This window comes from Sphaeramia orbicularis, chromosome 13, assembly GCF_902148855.1.
Source record: "Sphaeramia orbicularis chromosome 13, fSphaOr1.1, whole genome shotgun sequence".
NCBI lineage: Eukaryota > Metazoa > Chordata > Actinopteri > Kurtiformes > Apogonidae > Sphaeramia > Sphaeramia orbicularis.
The window spans coordinates 35,172,353-35,191,698 of NC_043969.1; the positions used below are offsets into that span (position 1 = coordinate 35,172,353).

The 19,346-nt window shown below is 35.9% G+C and overlaps 1 protein-coding gene and 1 long non-coding RNA gene across 3 annotated transcripts in view; both read right to left on the reverse strand.

Moving 5' to 3' along the window:
• Positions 1-8,168, reverse strand: part of LOC115432235 (uncharacterized) — an 8,497-nt gene extending 329 nt beyond the window's left edge. The window contains exons 1-2 of the long non-coding RNA XR_003937178.1: positions 8,063-8,168; positions 7,916-7,921 (exon numbers count right to left, since the gene is read on the reverse strand). This is a non-coding gene — a long non-coding RNA (uncharacterized LOC115432235). The remainder of the gene's footprint in view (positions 1-7,915; positions 7,922-8,062) is intronic.
• trpc4b (transient receptor potential cation channel, subfamily C, member 4b) overlaps positions 1-19,346 on the reverse strand; it is a 39,241-nt gene that overhangs the window by 16,443 nt on the left and 3,452 nt on the right. For both annotated transcript variants that reach the window (XM_030153119.1, XM_030153118.1), the window contains exons 2-3: positions 16,491-16,893; positions 9,790-10,308 (exon numbers count right to left, since the gene is read on the reverse strand). In XM_030153119.1, the coding sequence (XP_030008979.1) occupies positions 9,790-10,308; positions 16,491-16,868 (897 nt within the window). In that variant the 5' untranslated portion in view covers positions 16,869-16,893. The remainder of the gene's footprint in view (positions 1-9,789; positions 10,309-16,490; positions 16,894-19,346) is intronic.

The following is a 19,346-nucleotide window of genomic DNA, read 5'->3' on the forward strand; positions in this document are numbered from 1 at the left end:
TATTTACAAATACTATGCTAAATTAATAGGGTCAAAACACAGTAATGTCCCGTCAGAGAGCAAATTTGAATAGATTGCCATTCCAACATTTATTTCAATATAAAGAAGCTCCTTGTTTTAGATAATCCCTTATGGTCCAACGAAAGCAAAAATGAATTTAAAAGTAAAAATGTGGGTCATTTAGCAACACTAATCTGTCAAATTGTCTCTAAAATGTCCTGTCAGAGAGATTTTGAATACCATGTTTTCACCCAAGATTAGAAAAAGATTACATGCAAAACTATCTTACGATCCTAATACAGGGTGTATAAAAAAACCCAAAACTATACATTTTGAAAAATTACCCCCAGCTCCGCATTTGATAATTTTTGGAATTTTCTTTTATGGACTTAGGGTTAGGGTTAACTATGACCCTAACCCTAACCCTAACCTGTCCTCAGTGACATTTTCAGGCCTAAACAAGTTGAATTAACGTTGAAAGGCAGGAAGAGCTGCCATGGGTAAAGAAATGAAATTGACATGGTGGCCAAAGTGTCAATGCTGTAACCTGGCAATTTTGTGGAAAACAAAATGGATGCCCACTGGCCCCTCCCATGACCTTTGATTGGATTTAAATCCCACCGCTACTTCGCACAAACCAGTTTTAACTTGGATTGCGCAATTTACCCCTGCTCACTCATGCATGAAAACCTGGGTCTATAAATTTGGACAAATATCCACCAATCCCCTACCTACCAACATCCATAAAAGAAAATTCCAAAAATTATCAAATGTGGAACTGGGGGTAATTTTTCAAAAGGTACAGTTTTTTTATACAGCCTGTATAAAGACAAAATTTGTAGATTACTATTTAAATGAGGCACAATATGCAAAATTATACCTAAATTACTTTATGGCTCTAACACTATTCACTCGCCCACAAAATGATCATTTTTGTTCCTTTTAGGTCTTGTCTGGGAGTCATTATAGACTCAGACTTAAACTTTAAGTCCCACATAAAGAAAGTCACTAAAACGTCATTCTTCCACCTCAGAAACATAGCCAAAGTAATGCCGGTTATAAATCGAAAGGATGCTGAAAAACTGGTCCATGCTTTTATCTCCAGCAGACTGGACTACTGTAATGCACTCCTTACAGGTCTTCCAAAAAGCAGCACAGACAGACTTCAGCTGATTCAGAACTCTGCAGCTAGGTTATTAACCAAAACCAAGAAGAGAGAGCACATTACTCCAGTGCTGGTTTCCCTGCACTGGCTACCGGTAACCTACAGAATTGATTTTAAGATACTACTCCTCACGTATAAAGCTCTAAATGGAACCGGACCAAGTTACATTGCAAACTCACTGATCAATTATGTACAAACTAGAACACTGAGGTCATCAAACGCAGGGTTACTAGCGACTCCCAGAAATATTACAAAGAAAATGGGGGACGCAGCCTTTACTAACTATGCACCAAAGTTATGGAATACAATTCCAAAAGACATTAGAGAAGCCAGTTCACTGAATATATTTAAAACCAAATTAAAAACATTTTTATTCTCATTAGCCTTTGAAAGGAGATAAAAATGGGGTCACAATTCAGGAACCAGGAATGTGCGTTTTTTTCATTTTTATTTTATTTTATTGTATTTCTGTTTTTATTTTTTATTTTACTGTATTTCAAATTTCATCTTATTTCTTGCACTTCAAAAATTCTATGTATAATCAAATATTTTAATGTGCACTGCTTTTATTTTTATTTTATTGTATTTCTCTCACATTTCATCTTATTTCTTGCACTTCAAAAATTCTATGCATAATCAAATATTTTAATGTGCGCTGTTTTTATATTTATTTTTATTTTATTGTATTTCTAATCAAATCTAAATGTATTTTAATATTGTATTTTTTTTTCAATCAGTGTGAAGCACTTTGGGCTACAATTTCTGTATGAAAGGTGCTATACAAATAAAGTTTATTATTATTATTATTATTATTATTATTATTATTATTATTATTATTATTATTATTATTATTATTATTATTATTATTAGTATTGTGGTAAAAGTGTTAAAGATTGTCTGATTGTTGTTAGAGGAACGTTACACGTGGCCTCAGCCATCTCATCTTCTAAAGTCATGTCATGGTGTGCAGCTGTTTTAACACTTTGCCTTGCACTCTGTCCTGAACTTGAATCTGCAGACAATACGCCTGCAGCTCACGGACCATAAACTAAACTATGTGCATCATTCACTAGGTTTCCCTGTTTGGTATTTCAGATGGTGGTGTAGCGGTTAGTACTTCTGCCTCATAGCAAGAAAGGTCAGGTTTCGACTCCTTTATGTGTCGAGTTTCTCCTGGGCTTCCTCTGGGTCTTGCGGTTTCCCACAACATTAAAAACATGTAGGTTATTTCTCCTGTCAGCGCCCACGACCATGGTGCTGATGAGGAACTGGACTTAGTCCCTGAGCGCCTTCAGTGGCAGCTGCTAATGTGCTAACTGCTAATGCTAATGCTAAGTACTGTGTGTGTGGGTTATGCTGTGTGTGTGTTGTGAAAATGCACTGGAATGGCAGTCAAACCTGCGACTTCCCACCCGTGAACTCGTACTAGATCGATATGCTCCCAGTTACGAGTTCTGACGTCACGTAGCAATGAATGCAGTGTTTATGTAGACTGTTTATTAAAATAAGGTATTGCTTTGACATTTATCTGCAAATGTTCTGCATCAGCAGCAGCTACTCTAGCGTTAGCTAGTTTTCAGTCAATTGAGTGCAAGAATAAATTAATGCCAAATACGTATCCAAATTAACCAATGACATAACATAAAAGGTAGAACAGCTTCTCTTGCCTTATGTGTCATTTTTACTCCTCTGTTTCCCTCAAATAACCAAGGAGCAAGCACCTTTAGTGATAGAAATGATTGTAAATGAGCATAACGTACGGTCCTATATGCTGGTTTGTTTACATCTAGCTACCCCAGTTCCTTGCACTAAGGCAGTTTGGCATGATTTGCCTGGAACGCTCCAAAGTTGTGAGTCGTGGTTTGAAGTCGTGACTTAAGGGCTCAAAAACCTTCCTGGAATGCAGCATTAGATGGGTAAAATACAGAGACCAAATTTCCCTACAGAGATAATAAAGTGAGTTAAAGGTGGGGTGTGAGATGTTTTCCTGGAGCATTTTTTACTCTATTGCTTAAAATCCCCTTCACACCCTGATTACAACCACTTAATTAAATGCTCTAACACAAAAATAAAAGAATGTAGTCACCTGTGGAATGGACAGGACTGAAAAAACACCATCCAATCCTTTTGAGCACCCAATCGAAATGATTGAACGGTGATATGTCTACCAAACTCAACTGTCATTTGTCACTCCCCCTCCTCCCTCTGCATGTACCCCTCTTTGTGCATGAATCATGAATTCTCAGAGGCACTTGTTCAGGAAATGAAGCCAGAGCCAGAACTTGGTTATATTAGTTATATTTGGATGGAAAGTTCACCAGCAAACTGTTTTGTCACTAACATAAATCACTAAGAAGTGTAACGTTAGTCAGATAGGAATGAACTGGGGCTGTTCTGGAAGAGCGGGGGGGTTGGAGGAGACTGAATGAGGTATGCATGGATCGGGGCGGGGCCACCGGAGAAGGGAACGAATTGCTGCTGTACAGTGCTTGAGAACAAGCATTACACGTGCCAGTACTCTGGAGGCGTGGCTTTGGGGGGGATGTCTGAAAAAAGGGGTTTGGACTTTTGAGTATTGTCAAAATGTAGCTTGCTCGAACTGTTTTTCTAAGATCTCATACCCCACCGTTAATCTTAACCTCTAACCTCCACTGAAGATAGAGATGTATTTATACTATTTGATCATTCATGGAGAGACATGCTCACTCTATCCTTCAACCAATGAATGAATTCTGAGTTTTGCGGTATTTAATGTTTGTACAATGGGAAGTGCATTCAGACTTAGATACTTCATTTTCCTGTATTGAGCAATCTCTCTTCTCACAAGGTCGTTAGAATAAATGTTCCCTGTATAACACATCCACAGACCCTTCACTCTTCAGTGTCTTTCTACACCTACTCGTAGAAAACTCCTTATCAACTGTTACAAAACCAGCTGTTCTCAGAAAAACATTGTTTATTCAAAGTACTGAGCCACTTTTCCCACAGGACTCCATTCAAACAGATAAGAATCTGGTTGCAGTTCAAAGACCCCGAGACGAGAGTCATGTTTACACCTAAAGAATGTAATCTTCAGTGTTCGGCTAGATCATCTTTTCCTTCACCCTTAGAGAAAAGACCTTCCTTATCTAATTAATCCAAAGCCTTGTCATCAAGTAGTGCTCTTTCAACAAACACTTCAGTTCCTCTTCCTGAAGCTTAAATGGGGTGGTAGGTGTAAGGAGGTCAACAGACAATTGTGTAAAATTTAGTTTAATTTTTTAGTAGTTCACTTGAAAATAAGAATCATTGATGTCATTACCTTACAGTCCTTTATATCTACAATACAGAGGTCCTCTTGTTTCTATAGAATCTCAGAAAGAAGGCTGCATAAACTGTCTCTAGTGAAGATTTTTATGTTGAAGTCATAGCTACTGTGAGACGAGGGAAATATTCACTTGACTGGAATTCTGCATTGAAGAAACTATTATATTATAAACTATATATATTATAAACTATTATAACTACGATTTTATTACATTCACTAATTTTTTCCTCTAATTTTTAGCCTTTAGGTCAGGGTGCAGCAACCAGGATGTGGCTCTCTCATCCCTCTGCTGAGGCTCCCTGTAGCTTTGGGAACATGAATAACGAGTATTTAATTTAACCCATCAAGACCCAAACAATGACTGGCGAACAAAAGCACCTACTGATGTAAATTGTTCAATACCTGTTGATCCACTAATCCTATCCATACAGGTAAATAATTGGTGTAAAATGCAGTTTGTCATCTTTTCATGGTCATCAGATATGACCCATTTAAACATTCAGAGGCTCCGTAGTTACCGTGGAAACACTGTCATCTTCTACAAAATTGTTTCACCATAAAAACCCATGGAGTTGGATCAATGACAGTGGATGGACACACTTGTGTTTATGTTCAGTTAATGATATCTTTTCTGAAAAAGTAACTTTTTCCTCAGTTTTCTATGTTTCTGATATAATAACCCTCAACTTTAATCTAAGCTTTAATGACCATCTACATGATCAGTAAATTAAATAGAAGAAAATACCAGATTTTGACTGAAAAAATGCAATATAAAGAAGACAATATTACAATAAATGGTGTTAAATCACTTAAGAAAGATTAAATATTGAGGAAAATTTATTTGGGAAGTGCCACAAAAGTAGCTCTGGGTCTTTATGGGTTAAATTAGTTTTATTTTAGTTCGTTCGGGGTTTTTTTTGTTTTGTTTTGTTTTTTATGTAATTCTAGATTTGAAGATAATGGCGATCTTTTAACATTAAAGTAAAACGTATTTAATTTTTTGTTGCTCAGTTAAATAATGGCAAAAGCATTAAACCATCAGTTCCATTTGTTAGTGGATGAGGTTAAAGCCTGTATTCTGATTAGTGATATGTTGGTCGTGAACGTAACAGCTCTTAGAAACTGTTCAAAAGGCACAGGTAACCATAGCGCTGTCCAGTGCTGAACCTCATACAGGTAGTTTTTTTTACATATGTATAAAGGCTGCACAATTTTGGCCAAAAATAAAATCCTAATTTTTTTCCCTAAAATCTTGATTTTCAGTTTCAATTTTTGGGTAAAACTACAAAAGACAACAGAAGTCAGGATATCATTTTCGTGAACAGCCCACAATACAAGGCACTACTCCCTACCTCAAATCTGTGATGGTATCATGGAATCCCCAAAAATTCCGTGATGGGTCCACAGAAGTTATACCAACATAAGTCAGTGACAGGCATCAGTCATGCGTGCGTGGACAGTGTAAGATGAGTGATCCCCATGAAGTTAAATTTGAACTGGGGGATCCATGTGTGGACCACAGCTTACATTGGAATCACGACTGCGGGCCCATCACAGATTTAAGGTCCATGGTCATTACACGGACTTCTGTGAAACACCACTCTCACAGTTAGGAGGAGGAGCCTATGGTAGCCCGAAGGTGAGCAGCTCAGAGACGCGAGAGAGATTAAATCAATTTGCCAATATATTCAGTTTTATGTTCATTTTAGTTGTCAAAATGTTTTTGTGGTTTCTGGTGTTTTCTTTTCTGTAGGAAATGGGTCCAAATGGCTTTTTGAGTGTTTAAGGATGCCGACCCCTGCTTTAGGTTATGTCCAAATGATAAAAGACATAATATAAATGGTATATCTATAACTGTCTGCTTTGAGGTATTTTTGTGGCAAGAGTTAAATGATCCAAACTTGATCATATTCCTGTTTTCAATCAAAATCAGAACTCAAAAACATCAAATTTGTCCAAGTCTCAGATCTCAAACAATGACTGTAACAGAAAACAGAGGTCCATCATCTCTAATTGAGACCCACCTAACTAAATTGGCAAAAATGAATTGTGTTTTGGGTGAAACTCTCCACCCAAAGGAAGAAATTAATATTACATTTACATGTGTTCACTTCACTGTTTCCAAGCCATGTTAGATATTGTCTGGTGTTGTTCAGAACATGGTGGTTACAGGGTGGGGAAGCAAAATTTACAATATTTTGAGGCAGGGATTGAAAGACAGTGTATGACCAATTAGTTTATTGAAATCCATGAGAATTTATTTGCCACAAGAAAATTGACATAATAGAAAATGTTTTTATTCTATGTGTCCTCCTTCTTTCTCAATAACTGCCTTCACACGCTTCCTGAAACTTGCGCAAGTGTTCCTCAAATATTGGGGTGACAACTTCTCCCATTCTTCTTTAATAGTATCTTCCAGACTTTCTCATAATAGTTTTGCTCATAGTCATTCTCTTCTTTCCATTCTAAACAGTCTTTATGGACACTCCAACTATTTTTGAAATCTCCTTTGGTGTGACGAGTGCATTCAGCAAATCACACACTCTTTGACGTTTGCTTTCCTGATTACTCATATGGGCAAAAGTTTCTGAAAAGGTATGGATAATAGTGTTAGGTATGATTATGACATCAATATATGTTTGGTTTCAAAACAATTGACGTAGTGCCTGCTGAGAAAAAACAACTAAATGTTCATTGTAAATTTTGCTTCCCCACCCTGTATTTCTCCAATACAGCCTGCAGTCTTAAAACTAGATTGTTTTTAATATCAGTAGTAATACAGTGAAGATGCTGTAAAATGCCTCTAAAATCAGAGACAACCATCCTCTCCATACAACAGCTCCTGTGTCCCTGTGTGCAGCTCAAAACCTTTCGCCTTGGTGACCAACTGTGACACAAAAATCTGCTAAAAGTCACACTGGTCCTGTGTTCTGTTGTCACATTCCCAAATGCCAAAGACAAATGCAACCAAAGCCATGAGATGGAGCCGATCTATGAGCTCTTAACTCTTCAAACACTAGAGTTATGGGCTCTGGAAATGCTGCATTTTTATGTAACATGTATCTTCTTAATAAATTGGGCAAACAACACTGTTACAAAAACACATTTGTTTTGTGCAAGAAAATAAAAAGACAAATGACTTATGTTAATATGCTTGTTTTTGCTGTTTTGGGGAACATATGTAAAGCAGTGAAACAAAAATGTACATGCTCATCTTTGAGAGAGATGTTGTTTCTTGTAATATTATTGTCATGTTAACCCTTTAACAGCAAGTGACTATTTTTGGTAATTTCCACATACATTACAAGACAGTGACAGCAACATTTTCAGTGAGGACAGTGAGTCCTCTGCATGAACAATGAGTGTACCTGCTTTGTTAAGTACCATGAAGTAATGGTACTAATGTGAGGAATGATGTTCAAAGGGATAATGTGGATGTGGACAGGGGTCTGGATCAGCACTGATGTTGGTCTAATGTTCTAAATGGGATGTTCTAATGATCTAAAATACATGTTCCTTTCACTTTACATGTTTTCTTGTTTTTGTTTTTATGTATACTTCTTGGAGATATTTTTTTGTTACTTTGTCACAAGGAACCAAATATGATAACTTCATTAACCCTCATTTTCTACAAGACAATACAAATTGTTGAAAAATTTCACAAAATAATAAAGTCTTGTTATGTCCTCCAATTACTAAAGCGTATTACATTCACATGAAAAAATAAAAATCTGCCTTGTTTCACTGAATTAACAAGATAATTATATCGTAATTATGAGATAACTATCTTGTTAATTCAGATAAACAGAGCTGATTTTTATTTTTTCATAAAACCGTTTTTGTAATTACAACATAATTATCTCATTAATTCAGAAAAACAGAGGACATTTAACCCTTTGATGCATGAATTATGAGGACCTTAGTCAAGATTTTTTTTTTTTTTTTCTGAGTGTTATTATTCCTCTTTAGGCATGAAAAAAAACAATGTGATTGAAATTTTCTAAATGAACTTATTTTTAATGGTGTTACAAAAATGTCCTTTTAGCTGGACACCATGCGTTGAATTTTTGAAGCAAAGAAACATCTATTTAAAGTGCTATATCAAAAAGTGATATACTGTGTGAAAACTATGAAATACAATTTTTTTTAATGAAACTGATCTGTTGTTTTCTCACAATTTAACATAGTTTAATACTAGTTATTACTTACTTCATGGAGATAAAATGCCAAAAAAAAAAAACCACAACTTTTTAATTAAGAAAACTGTTAATTACAGTCTAATAACAATTAACAATTGATTTACACTAAAACATGTTACCGCAGATCAGGTTTATCAAGAACAGCATAGATACAGTAATTGTATGAATTGTGGTGTATGGGATGGTGCATACGTTTCCACTGTGTTAACTGATATAGAACGAAAACAACAAAACCCAAGAATATACAAAAGAACGGCTGTGGAATAACTGTCCACTGGAGTGACCTGTATGCATGAAAGGGTTAAATATTTTCATGTGAAGGCAACATGCTTCCATATTGAGGTGCTTGTGCAAAGTTTACAAACTAATAACAATGCCATCAACACTACTTAAAGACATGAGCATCTCCCAATGTCTCAAAACCAAACCAAAATAAAAGTGAATTATTATTTTTTTAATCATTTATTTTTTCTTGTAATTATGAGATAATTATCTTATTAATTCAGAAAAACAGAGTCGATTTAAATGTTTTCATGTGAATGCAATACGCTTCCATATCCAATGACACACTAAGGTTGAAATTTTGAATTTCAGAGTGTTTCTGAGTGAACTATAATGGGTTAAACACACAGATAAACATTAAATTAAATTTCCACTGTTGTGTGATTTTGAAAATCTGTTTGCATATTTTGCTGTGTACATCCTTGGCAGGCACTAGAGAGGTGGCATTACATTCATGGGATAAATATCCAAAGATGTTAAAAGACAGTAACAGGCTCCCTCCCTAATTAAAATATTATGAGTTTGTATTTCACGGAAATGGTCATCACTTATTCCAGCATTATCCCCAATTATGCTATCATCAGGGGACTGTCTGAGAGGGTATTATAATGCATTTCTAAGAGCCAGCGTGGCAATTACATGTTGTTCTCCAATCCCACAGGACATCTCCACCCATCTCAGGCCATTTACAGCTCATCTTGGCAATGTTGTTGTAATCTTATAATGTTGCACAAAGAAGACTTCCACTGTTATACTCTCCATTAAGTGTTAGATATTATTATGTGTGTCTCTATATGCATGTGACAATAAAATATACACACAGTGAAAGGGCTTACCTCTTTCTGGCAATATTTGATAGCCAGCTTCAGACGGGCCAGATCATTTGTGTTCTCATCTAATAAAGGGTTCATGTTATCACGGTAGTTGAGGATTATCTCCAGTTCTTTAGAGCTACGGGTCTGATCCAACAGGTCCTTTGCAAACTGTTTACAGGTATGGGACAGCTCCTCATACTCTGACTTGAACTCGTTCTCCACCGTGCTGAGCTCCTTGAGTTCCCAGCTGAGTTGGAACGCTGTAAGAAATGGATCCTCGCTGGAAAGGGCGATGAGAGATGGGCTGGAGAGGGCTTTGTAGACGTTAAGGCGAGAACGCGAGTGACGGAGGCCATCCACGTCGGAACTGGACAAGCATTCCACGCAGTTGCAGCGTACGTCATGTGGCTGAGGTATGGAAACACCTCGCTGCACCAGCAGTTTGATGATCTCATAGTTGTTGGTGTGGGCTGCAAGGATGATAGGAGTGATGTCTGGAGTGAAGTCTGAAAACTGTTTGTCCAGCAAAATCGGTGGAACCTTTACAGAGAGTGAAGACGGAAACACATCAGAAGAATTTTCAAGACAATATTTCTTTCTTTCCTAACCCTATAACGCCAAATGTGTCATATTTGATACATGAGTTTTGAAGCCCTCTACATGATCAGTGTGATATTTTTTACTCAAAAAACCTAATGTATACAATTAGATACATGCAATACACAGATAATCCACCAGGGGGGAGGAATTTGTTCCCCAGAGGCCTCTCCAGTGACACTACAAGACTGTCATTAACCCTTTCATGCATACTGGTCACTACAGCAAACAGTTATTCTCCAGCTCTTTTCTTATACAGGGTGACACAAAAAAACGGGAACTTTTTAACAATCCAATAAAACCAAGAGTGATGGAAGAAAAATATTTTATTCATAGTAATTGAAACCTTAAAACATGCCATTTAAGAAACAATGATGGAATTTTCATTTTTTAAAAATTACTTCCTGTAGATGGCGTCCTCCTGTACGAATGCATTCTTGAAATCTGCGGTTGAGATTCCTCATTGACCGCTGCAACATCTCAGCTGGGATACTGTGAATTTCATCCTGAATTCGCTGTTTTAACTCATCCAGAGTTCTTGGTCGAGTCATGTACACTTTACTCTTGAGATAGACCCACAAGAAAAAAATCACAAACGGACAAATCTGGCGATCTAGGGAACGTTACCGAATCTTGAGATCACACGGTTACCGAACAATTCTCGCACAGCCGCCAATGGTTACTAAAATGGGGGTGTGTTTACTTGCTCAAGGTCACTTGCTCATGTCTGCCAATACGCACTTCAAAAATTCCCGTTTTTTTGGGTCAGCCTGTAATTTAAAAAAAATGAAAATTCCATCATTGTTTCTTAAATGGCATGTTTTAAGGTTTCAATTTCTATGAATAAAATATTTTTCTTCCATCACTCTTGGTTTTATTGGATTGTTAAAAAGTTCCCGTTTTTTTGTGTCACCCTGTATATTCATGGCTTTTGTTGTTTTAGTTATATCTGCCAACACAGTGGACACTTATGCATCATCTCATACACTGCAAAAAGTTACTATAACTGGGCTGTTCTTGATAAACCTGTTCTGCAGTAACATGTTTGAGTATAAATCAACTGCTAGTTGTTATTAGACTGTAATTAGCAGTTTTCTTTATTTTTTTTAATTTTTTTTTTTTTGCATATTATCTCCATGAAGTGAGTAATAACCAGTATTAGAGTATGCTAAAAATGTGAGAAACCATCAGATTAGCTGCATGAAAAAATGTTTTTATTTCATAGTTTTCACACAGTATATCACTTTCTAATATTTCATTTTAAATACATGTTTCTTTGCTTCAAAAATTAAACGCATGGTGTCCAGTTGAGTGGACATTTTTATAACGCCATCAAAAATAGGTTAATTAAAAAAAATGTCAATCACATTATTTTTTTTATGCCTAAAGAGGAATAAAAACACAGAGGAAAAAAATCTGGACTAAGGTTTTGATAATTCATGCATCAAAGGGTTAATGAGGAAGGAGAGAACTTTGCCAATTTTAAAAAGGAATTACCAATTTGTTAGACATGTTTGTGTTATGTTTTTGTTTGTTCAAAAATCCAATCCAATCTGATCCAACTTTATTTGTAAAGCACTTTAAAACAACCACAGTAGACCAAAGTGCTGTACAGAAAAATACATAAAAAACAAAATGAAATAAATACGAGAACAGATTAAAAGACATAGAACAACTGTAAAAATAAAATAAAAATAAATAAAAATACAGAAGACTAGTTAAAACCTAAAGAATAAAATACAAGAATAGATTAAAACATAAAAAAAATTGTACAATTAAAAACAACAACAAATACGAACAATAAACCAATATCAATTAAAACAAATGAATATAAATAATACATTCAAACATCTCACGCGGTTTCAAAAGCCAAGGAGAAAAATGGATTTTAAGAAGGGATTTAAAAACAGACAGAGGAGGCCTGTCTGATATACAGAGGCAGATTGTTCCAAAGTATAGGAGCTGCTGCAGCAAAGGCACGACACCAAAAATAATAATATTTGAGCATTGAGACCCGATGTATCAAATATGATACAAAATAGAAAGTCATCCATGAAAATTGATATTTGAAAAAATAAAAATAAAAAATTGGCGGTTGTTGGGAAGGACCAATAAAGGCTCCAGTTTCAAAGAACGGGAATTTTCTGTCAATGATTCAATGGTTCAGGCTTCACAGTACAAAGTTATAATAGTTTTAGATTTTTCATTATAGTTTAGTTTTATTTAGTTTTGACTTTTTTTCTCTAATTAAGTTCATTTTAATTTGTTTTTAGAGCAGGTTTGCTAGTTTTTATTACTTTTCGTTATTTTATAAATGCTTAGTTTTAGTTTAGTTTTAGTATTAATTTTAGTTTTGTCGTATCTTTTCTCTTCTTCCCGTCATATTCAAATAAATCCCAGACAGGACTCTGCTGCTTTCTCCCAACTTTAGTCTTCATGTTTCCAGGTAGAATGGGAACGACAAGACAACTCTAAACGACAAGTGACGAGAAGTGACGAACTGTTAAATATCATATGGTGCCAGCAGCCAAAATTGCTCGAGGGAAATAAATCGCTTTTGTATCAATCCGACATTGACAAAGACGAAAACGAAGGGAATTTTTATACGTTTCAGTTAGTTTTGTAAGCGCACAATACAGTTTCAGTTATCGTTTTTTCTTTTCTTCTATTTATTTCAGTTAACGAAAATGTTTTTTTCACTTCTAGTTTTCGCCATTTCGTTAGTTGTCGTTAACGATTATAACCTTGTTGCAGCGTTAAGTTTTGGGGGTTTTTTTTATTTGTTGTCAGCACCATTCTTTGCCTTCTGCTTTTAACCCATCACTAGAACATGCAGGAACACACCACACACTGCAGACTAGGAGCAAATAGGGGGGTTAAGTGCCTTGCTCAAGGGCACATCAGCAAACAACGTTTCCTGCCAGTCTGCGGAATTGAACCGGCAACCCTTCTGTCACATTTCGACTCTCCTGCTCTCTAGCCCACGTGTAGAAACTTCACAAAAATACTTTTTCTTCATCCGGCTCATCCTTTTTCACTTATATAAAAAAAATACTGACAGTGGTTTTGACAGTTTATATGGTACTAAAGTAATCTATAACATCATTTTATCTAACAGCAAGTAGGCAGCTAATGGGTTGTGGTTCAAATGGCCTCATAAGGCCTTATTCCTAAGAACTACTCCTTTTGTTTTTTTCCTCTTGCTTTCAATGATAACACACAAATCCATTACAGTGAAAACCCAACAGAGTTGAAAAAAAAGATGTTAGAAAGTCACACACAACCAGAGCCTTTATTAAGCTGACAGACTCAATGGAGAATTTTTTATTTTTTTTGCAAAACCAGTGGTAAAAACACCCACACCATAAAATCAAAGCATGACAGTGGTGTGACTGGCCCGTAGATAAAAAAAAGAAAAGAAACAAAGATCCAAAAAATAAACACAGTCGGGCCTGAACCTATGAGGACAATTATTTCTTCCCCTTCTGGTCCGATTGAGACAGTAACAGTAAAATTAAGTCAAAAATAAAAATAACTAAATGAGTTGCCATATTCTGTGACTGTAACAGCTTGAGATTTGCTTAGTGCTGTCATTAATCTGTGACAAACATCAGGCTAAACTATGACAGATCAATGACAAGGACACCATCACAGTCGCATAGAAAAATATGAATGAGTAGAATAGTCATTTTTAACACTGCTGGGAGTAAATAATGAGAAAAAAGTAAAGAAATAAGAAACAGATCCATCCTTTAACCCTCACAGATCTAGAGTATTGTCTGACTGGTACTGTTTTTTTTTTTCCTAACCTATAGCATGAGTCATCATCATGTGTCAAACATTATCTGATTCAGGAGATGCTCAAGTCTTATGTTATATTTTTAAGATTTAGATCTTTTATTGTCAGTATTCAGTACATTTTACCACACACTGAAATTCAACCTCTGCCTTTAACCCAGGGGTGTCAAACTCATTTTAGTTCAGGCGCCACATTCAGCTAAATTTGATCTGAAGTGGGCCGAACCAGTAAAATATTAACATAATAACCTATAAATAATGTAAAAAAAAAAACAAAACAAAACAAAACATTTTTTAACTTAATCGAAGATTTTTTTTTTTTTTTTTGGCTTAAATCAAGATTTTTTTTTACCTTAACTGAATTTTTTTTTTTTTTTTTTTTTTTTGGCTTTATTCAAGATTTTTTTTTTTTTTAACTTAATTGAAGATTTTTTTGACTTCAAGATATTTTCCTAAATTTGAGAATTTTTTTTGACTCAATTCAAGATTTTTTTTAACTTAATTGAAGATTTTTTTTTTTTTTTTTACTTAATTGAAGATTTTTTTTTAACTTAATTGAAGATTTTTTTTTTTGCTTCATTCAAGATTTTTTTTTTATTAAATTGAAAATTTTTTGGCTTAATTCAAGATTTTTTTTCTAAATTGGAGATTTTTTGGGCTTAATTGAAGATTTTTTTTTTAACTTAATTGAAGATCTTTTTTTTTTGCTTAATTGAAGTTTTTTTTTTACGTAATTGAAGTTTTTTTTTTGGCTTTATTCAAGATTTTTTTTTTACTCAATTGAAGATTTTTTTGGGGCTTAATTCAAGATTTTTTGCTAAATTTGAGAATTTTTTTTGGCTTAATTCAAAATTTTTTTTTTTTAACTTAATTGAAGATTTTTTTTAGCTTAAGTGAAGATTTTTTTGGGGGGGGGCTTAATTCAAGATTTTTTCCTTAATTCAAGCTATTTTTTTTTTTTTTTTTTGCTTAATTCAGTTCAAGACTGTGGAATTTTTGCACTTGGAAAATTCATCCCAGGGGCCGAACTAGACCCTATGGCGGGCCACATTTGGCCCCCGGGCCGCATGTTTGACACCCCTGCTTTAACCCATCTCTAGAACATGCAGGAACACACCACACACTACAAACCAAGAGCAGTGGACTTGCCATAGCAAATAGGTGGTTAAGTGCCTTGCTCAAGGACACATCAGCCGACAACTTTTTCTGCCAGTCCGTGGAATCGAACCGGCGACTCTTCAGTCACAAGCCAACTCTCCAGCCACATATACAAAGTTGAAGTCCCAGCTTTATATTTTATTTGTCTGAATGGATGACTTTACAAGAAATGTTTAATAGTCTGCTGTTGAATGTTGATGTTTTACACTTCCAAGTGATACCCTTGTCCATTAGTAGCCTTTTCTGAGCAAACTAGAAGCACTAGAGAGCGCAGACCTCCGCCAAGGCAGGTCAGTGCCCCGGATTTGGATGAAAATTTCAGGAAATGTTGAAACTGGCACAAGGAACAAATGATTAAATTTTGGTGGTGATCAGGGGTGGGTGGGGAGGGACTGATCTGCCTTGGCGGAGGTCTGCGCTGTCTTTTCTAGAAAAGCACTCGTAGAGCGCAGACCTCCGCCAAGATTAGGTAAGATAAGATAAGATAAGATAAGATAAGATAAGATAAGATAAGATAAGATAAGATAAGATAAGATAAGATAAGATAAGATAAGATAAGATAAGATAAGATAAGATAAGATAAGATAAGACAAGACAAGGTAAAGTAAGATAAGGAAAAATAAGATAAGGTAAGATAAGATAAAGTAAGATAAGGAAAGATAAGATAAGATAAGGTAAAGTAAGATAAGGAAAGATAAGGTAAGATAAGGTAAAGTAAGATAAGGAAAGCTAAGATAAGATAAAATAAGATAAGGTAAGATAAGGAAAGATAAGGTAAGATAAGATAAAGTAAGATAAGGAAAGATAAGGTAAGCTAAAGTAAGATAAGATAAGATAAGGTAAAGTAAGATAAGGAAAGATAAGATAAGGTAAAGTAAGACTAGGAAAGATAAAATAAGATAGCCTTTATTTGTCCCACAATGGGGAAATTGCAGCGTTACAACAGCAGAGTCCAAGAACAGCAGTGGAATAAGAGTTAAAGGATCAAAAATATTTAAGATAAGGAGAATAAAAAAATATAAGAAATATAAAAATAAACAAAGAGTGTGCATCTACCTATCTGGAACTCAACAACATAACTAAAAATAATCTCTTATGTACAGTGAGTGATTAACAGTAAGTGTAAATGAGATCCTGTGCAGTATCTGTGTATTAAATATTCACCGTACCTGTTTTTCTCCACGTGGTTTCTTGTGGTTCAGCAGCAGCTCCACGGCCCCCACCACTTCTTTACGGATGGCGTGAAGCAGAGCATCTCCTACGTACACATTGTAGCTGAGAAGCAGCTCAATGATCTCCAAGTTTTCATTTTCAATGGCAATCAGCAAAGCGGTGCGTCCCAGCGGATCGATGCAGTTGATGTTGATTCTGAAGTAGATCTCAGCCTCCTCCAGGGCTTGTTTCACACTGGCATAGTCCCCCTTCTCGACAGCCCCCAGGTAGGCCCTCTCCATCGGCGACAGTTCAGACTCAGCCCTCACTATCCTCAGAGGGATGCGGTCCCTGTATGAGGAGTTGTCAGTTTTCTTGTAATACAGCTGTGACATTGCTACTGCAGCATCCGAGTGTCACCTGAGAATGCATGAATGAAAGAACAAAGACACAGTCAGGTTTCAGAGGCAGCTTTTGATACTTGTCAGAGTGAAGATAGCATGTAAAAGCACTTTATTTTGCACAATCTAACAGAATTCTTTAACCCATAAAGACCCAAACATCTACTGTTGACCAAAACCCCCTACTGACCTAAACTGTTTAATACCTGTTGATCCACTAATTCTATCAATACATGTAAATAATTGGTGAAAAAATAGTTTGTCATCTTTTCACGGTCATCAGATATGACCCATTTGGACGTTCAGAGGCTCCGTACACTCTCAAAAATAGAGGTATGAGATCAGAACATTTATGTACCTATCAGTGGCAATTTCTCATAGACTGCAAGGGAAGCCCGGCTTCCCCTAAAATTACAAAAATTAAATGGTTAAATATGTTCGGTTGTGTTGACATTTCATTAACTACAAATGTGTTAGAACACGTTCATCTCAAAGACGAGTTTGTTCAGAATCAGCTTTATCACAAACCAACGGACTCGATGTTGTTCACTTCTCATCCATTCCCGTTGCACTGTTTTCTCATTCGATCTTTGCTCAGTGCATTTGTCCGTAGACTGCGGGCATCCATGCACTTCAATGGGACTGAGTGGAACAGTTTTTTTCATTGCCTCAAAACTGGACGGTAACTGGATAAATGCCACAATGTTGTCCCGCCCCCGGATGCCGGGCGTCTCTGGGGGTGAATAGAGCTGTGGGCGGAGCTCGGCCGGGCTGGATGCCAGAATCCCACGTGCTGATTGGAGGATCAGTCGAAAGGCTGAATCCCATTTGATTGACAGCTAGTTTGAGATCTACAGGGTGGGGAAGCAAAATTTACAATATTTTGAGGCAGGGATTGAAAGACAGTGCATGACCAATTAGTTTATTGAAAGTCATGAGAATTTATTTGCCACAAGAAAATGTACATAATAGAAAATGTTTTTATTCTATGTGTCCTCCTTCTTTCTCAATAACTGCCTTCACACGCTTCCTGAAACTTGCACAAGTGTTCCTCAAATATTGGGGTGACAACTTCTCCCATTCCTCTTTAATAGTATCTTCCAGACTTTCTCGTAATAGTTTTGCTCATAGTCATTCTCTTCTTTCCATTATAAACAGTCTTTATGGACACTCCAACTATTTTTGAAATCTCCTTTGGTGTGACGAGTGCATTCAGCAAATCACACACTCTTTGACGTTTGCTTTCCTGATTACTCATGTGGGCAAAAGTTTCTGAAAAGGTATGGATAATAGTGTTAGGTATGATCATGACATCAATATATGTTTGGTTTCAAAACAATTGACGTAGTGCCTGCTGAGAAAAAACAACTAAATGTTCACTGTAAATTTTGCTTCCCCACCCTGTACTCCTTCACTTGACAGAGTTCAGTTTAATACTGTCGCGCATTCTGCTGTGAAATCGAGAGAGAAACCACTACAAAATTACTTGTTCATTTCTTGCACTGTAAATATAACACACTCATTGTACTTCCTTGTTTCAATTTAACATAATTTCAGCGTTGTCTTGTTTCAGTTACATAATTTAATCATTTCTAGTTCAAGTTGAATATCGTTTTGTAGATAGTTAAATCAATCAAACTGTCAGCTAGGTCGCAGTGAAAGGAGCATCTGTTGTTTAAAAAGGCTGAAGTCTTCCACCTGCAACACAATGGGCCAAGGCAATCTAAGCAGCCCAGCTCTCTGGACATTCAGAGGACACTGGTCCAGTCCCTGGGAAAGACGCCTACTTGGTACGATAAGGTCACTCACCATTTTCTTAAAAAGGAACGGAGAGCTGAATGTATGTTTAAATAACTTGACTTTTTTTTTTTTTTTTTTTTTTGATGTAAGCTGACAATGAGCTTCCCCTGTCTGAAAGACGAACAGCCGCCACTGGTACCTATAAGTACCTTTTTTAAGAATGTTTCTTCAAAAGTACAATATTGGTCTTTAGGAGGCCAGAATTGCACCTTTAGACTATGAAAAATGGTCCAAAGTTATGTAAAGTACAAATTTGTACTATAAGGTGCCCTGCAGCATTAAAAAATGTGTGTAGACCATGAGAATAGGCTATAGGCTAGGATAACTGAACAGTAGGCCTAATTATAGTTCAAACATTAGGCTTAGCGCATTATTTATTATATATTATACTGTAACTACTCTATATTATATTTAACTCTTTCATGCATACTGGTCACTACAGTGGACAGCTATTCTACAGCTGAATTTTGTTGTTTTAGTTGCATATCAGCCAAAACAGTGGACACTTAAGCATCATCCCAAACACTGACATTCATACCATTACTGTAACTTTGCTGTTCTTGATAAACCTCCTCTGCAGTAACATGTTTGAGTGTAAATCAATTATTAATTGTTATTAGACTGTAATTAACAGTTTTTTTGAACAAAAAGTTTTTTTTTTTTTTGTGCATA